This window comes from Neophocaena asiaeorientalis, unplaced genomic scaffold, assembly GCF_003031525.2.
Source record: "Neophocaena asiaeorientalis asiaeorientalis breed wild unplaced genomic scaffold, Neophocaena_asiaeorientalis_V1.1 scaffold134, whole genome shotgun sequence".
NCBI lineage: Eukaryota > Metazoa > Chordata > Mammalia > Artiodactyla > Phocoenidae > Neophocaena > Neophocaena asiaeorientalis.
Window position 1 is genome coordinate 25,654,079 of NW_020185339.1, and position 3,022 is coordinate 25,657,100.

The 3,022-nt window shown below is 44.2% G+C and overlaps 1 protein-coding gene across 2 annotated transcripts in view; it reads left to right on the forward strand.

Moving 5' to 3' along the window:
- Positions 1-2,402, forward strand: part of ATP5MC2 (ATP synthase membrane subunit c locus 2) — a 6,517-nt gene extending 4,115 nt beyond the window's left edge. For both annotated transcript variants that reach the window (XM_024736967.1, XM_024736966.1), the window contains exons 4-5: positions 410-606; positions 2,129-2,402. In XM_024736967.1, coding sequence (XP_024592735.1) covers positions 410-606; positions 2,129-2,243 — 312 coding nt within the window. In that variant the 3' untranslated portion in view covers positions 2,244-2,402. The remainder of the gene's footprint in view (positions 1-409; positions 607-2,128) is intronic.
- The last annotated feature ends 620 nt before the right edge of the window (positions 2,403-3,022 follow it).

Sequence of the window (3,022 nt, forward strand, 5' to 3'; positions counted from 1 at the left end):
GGGGGTGCTGAGGACTCCATATATGGTACCCTAATGTTCCAGCTTCTGCCACTGGCAGCGCATGTCCGTGTGTGCTGCTGCTGCTAACTGCCATTACTTGACTTACTGTACTGACTTGAGTTGGGAGTGTTTAGTCCCAGGAAGATGATCTTCTCAAGGCATCAAGAACAGGCTAGGGCTTCAGTCTTACATTTCTAGATCATACCTGAATCTTGAAGGTATTTGACATCCACCTCTTGTATTTAAAAGTTCTGCTTGGCAGCATTTTAGGGAGTTTTCCAGGGAGTTAAAAGATTTTCTGTATGGGGGAGAAGCAGTGGGATTTGATAGCATAAAGGACTTAAATGGTACACAAGTTTCCAAAGCGAAAAAAGGGTTTCCTAAAAATTTTCTACCTACTTCTTCACAGAGCCACAGCAGCTTGGCAGCCCCACGTCCCTTGACCACCTCGCTTATTCCTAGCCGCAGTTTCCAAACCAGTGCCATTTCAAGGGACATTGACACAGCCGCCAAGTTCATTGGAGCTGGGGCTGCCACAGTAGGGGTGGCTGGCTCTGGGGCTGGAATTGGGACTGTGTTTGGGAGCCTCATCATTGGGTATGCCAGGTAAGATGGGCCCACCATTTGCTCTCTGATATGTTTCCAAAGGTCTGGGCAGCGACGGGGTTTTAGAGCTGCACTGTCTTATACGGTAGCCACTAGCCACCTATTGCTGTTTGAATGTAAATTTTAATTAACTGAAAGTACACAGACTTAAATTTTGTAACTTTTAATGTAACTCAGTGGCCACACGTGACTAGTGGCTGCCATTTTGGAAAGTTCTATTGGACAGCTTTGGTTTAGAGTAGGAGTCAGCAAACTAAGGCAGGATGTCCATATCTGGGCCACAGCCTGGTTTTGTATAGCTGAGCTAAGAAGGGTTTTACATTTTTAAAGGGTCATGAAAATAAAAAGGTAACAGAGACCATATGTGACCCACAAAGCCTAAAATATTTGCTGTCTGGCCCTTTACAGAAAAAGTATCGTCCCCATCCCGTTCCCGCACCCTCCCTCCAGTCTAGAGCTTCAGTCAGCATAGTGGCTTCACTGCCATTTGTCCCCATCCCTGGGAATTCCCCCATCACTCCTGGGAAAACTGCCTCTGCATCCAGCCCCATGGCTCCCTGACACTTGGGACTATTTGGTCCCCACCAACTCTGGGCAATTCACTGTTAGAACTAAATTAATCCTCTAGAGACCTGCAAGTTCTTTTAATGTTCTTGGGGAAATAAGGTTATTCTTAAGGATTTGTATGAAATAAGAAACTTCTGTGTCCACAATTCTGTTAAAAGCTGGCGTTGCTTTAGCTTATCCATCAAGGCTTCCAGAGGTGACAGAGTAAGGGAAATAGAAATTATATACTGACTTCCAAAGTTGGGAATCCTTTATGCCATTTTTTAATCATATCATCTAAACCTCACAGACCATTTGTATCCCAAAATCTTTTGACTATTTTGAAATGAGAGAAGTTATTTGTCCCTCTGGCTCCATTGTCCACAAGAACAGTGTTTTTCTAATTGTTTTACATAAAGCCCTAGGGTTCTGAGGCTATACCCCAGAGACTGTCTTAGAGAATGAAGGGGAAACCAATCAAACAAGACTTTCAAATCCCCCACTTTTTTTACAATTATACTTTAGATTTATGCATTTTGTATTTTGGGGTTCTGCTGCTTACAGTTTGGAGACACTGGTCTGATAGGCCCTGCCACTCCAGATACCTCTTCCATTCTGGTTGAGCCCTGGATAGTTGTGTCCAGACCCAGGAGTCTTAAGTTATGAGGAAGATGTGGGTGATCCAGTAGAGGCAGTAGTGTTTGTAGCTGGGCTGTGTTACAGAATTTCGGATTGTCCACTCCCTTTATTCATCTGTAGAGCCCTTGGTATATCAGAGCAAGAATTGGGGCATGATGTCATCTCATTAAGTGAGATGATAGAGCCCTTGGTGTATCAGAGCAAGAATTGGGGCATGATGTCATCTCATTAAGTGAGATGATAGCTTGAGATGGATTCTCCCTGAGTCCACCTTTAATGATTGTCCTTTTCTTTGTGCGGACTAGAGATTCAGTCTTTTCTCCTCCCCTTCTCCCAGGAACCCTTCTCTGAAGCAACAGCTATTCTCCTACGCCATTCTGGGCTTTGCCCTCTCGGAAGCCATGGGACTCTTTTGCCTGATGGTGGCCTTTCTCATCCTCTTCGCCATGTGAAGGAGCCGTTTCCACCTCCCATAGTTCTTTCTCCCGTGTCTTGTCTGCCCTGTATGTTCCTTTTCCTGTACCTCCCCAGGCAGCCTGGGGAAAGGGGTCAGCTCAGGGTTTGACAGAAGGAAGACAAATAGATACTGTATTAAAAAGATGTTTCTTGAGTCTCCTGTGTATATTTCTTTTCCACAATTGGCTGAATGCCTTGGTGAAAGTATAAGGCCTGGAGGTTAGTGATGGCGCTAAGCTCAACATGGGTCTGGGCTCACTTATTCTTCATTCTCTTAAGTTGGGAAAGCTTTATTCAAACTAGTGCTCCTTTTTAATAGTTTTCACCTGGGATGGCATGTTACCTTGGAGAACTGGGTCAATAGCAACTTATAGTACTGGTTTAAAATTTTGACTAATGGGCTCTCTGTTTCCACTGCCACTTTCCTGGCTGAGGTCCTCATTGCCACCCACCGGGTCTATTGCAATAACCTCTTAATTGGTCTTCTGCCTCCCATCTCTACCCTCTAGCATTTACTTCTGCCAACCACTGTCAGGTTAATCCTTAAGCATAGGACTGGTTTTGCCATTTACCAATTCGAAAACAGTCTGACTTGACTTTCTCAGCTTTGTTTTTTATTATTCCCAAACACTACCCAAAGTGGACTATTTGTCATTTTCCAAATACTTTTCCTTGCTTTACTGTCCTTACATATCTACAGGCCTTTCCCTTTGTCCATCTCTGCTTTCTTTCCCTGAATCCTTGGTCACTTTCCTCTTTTTCAAACTCCCTGTTA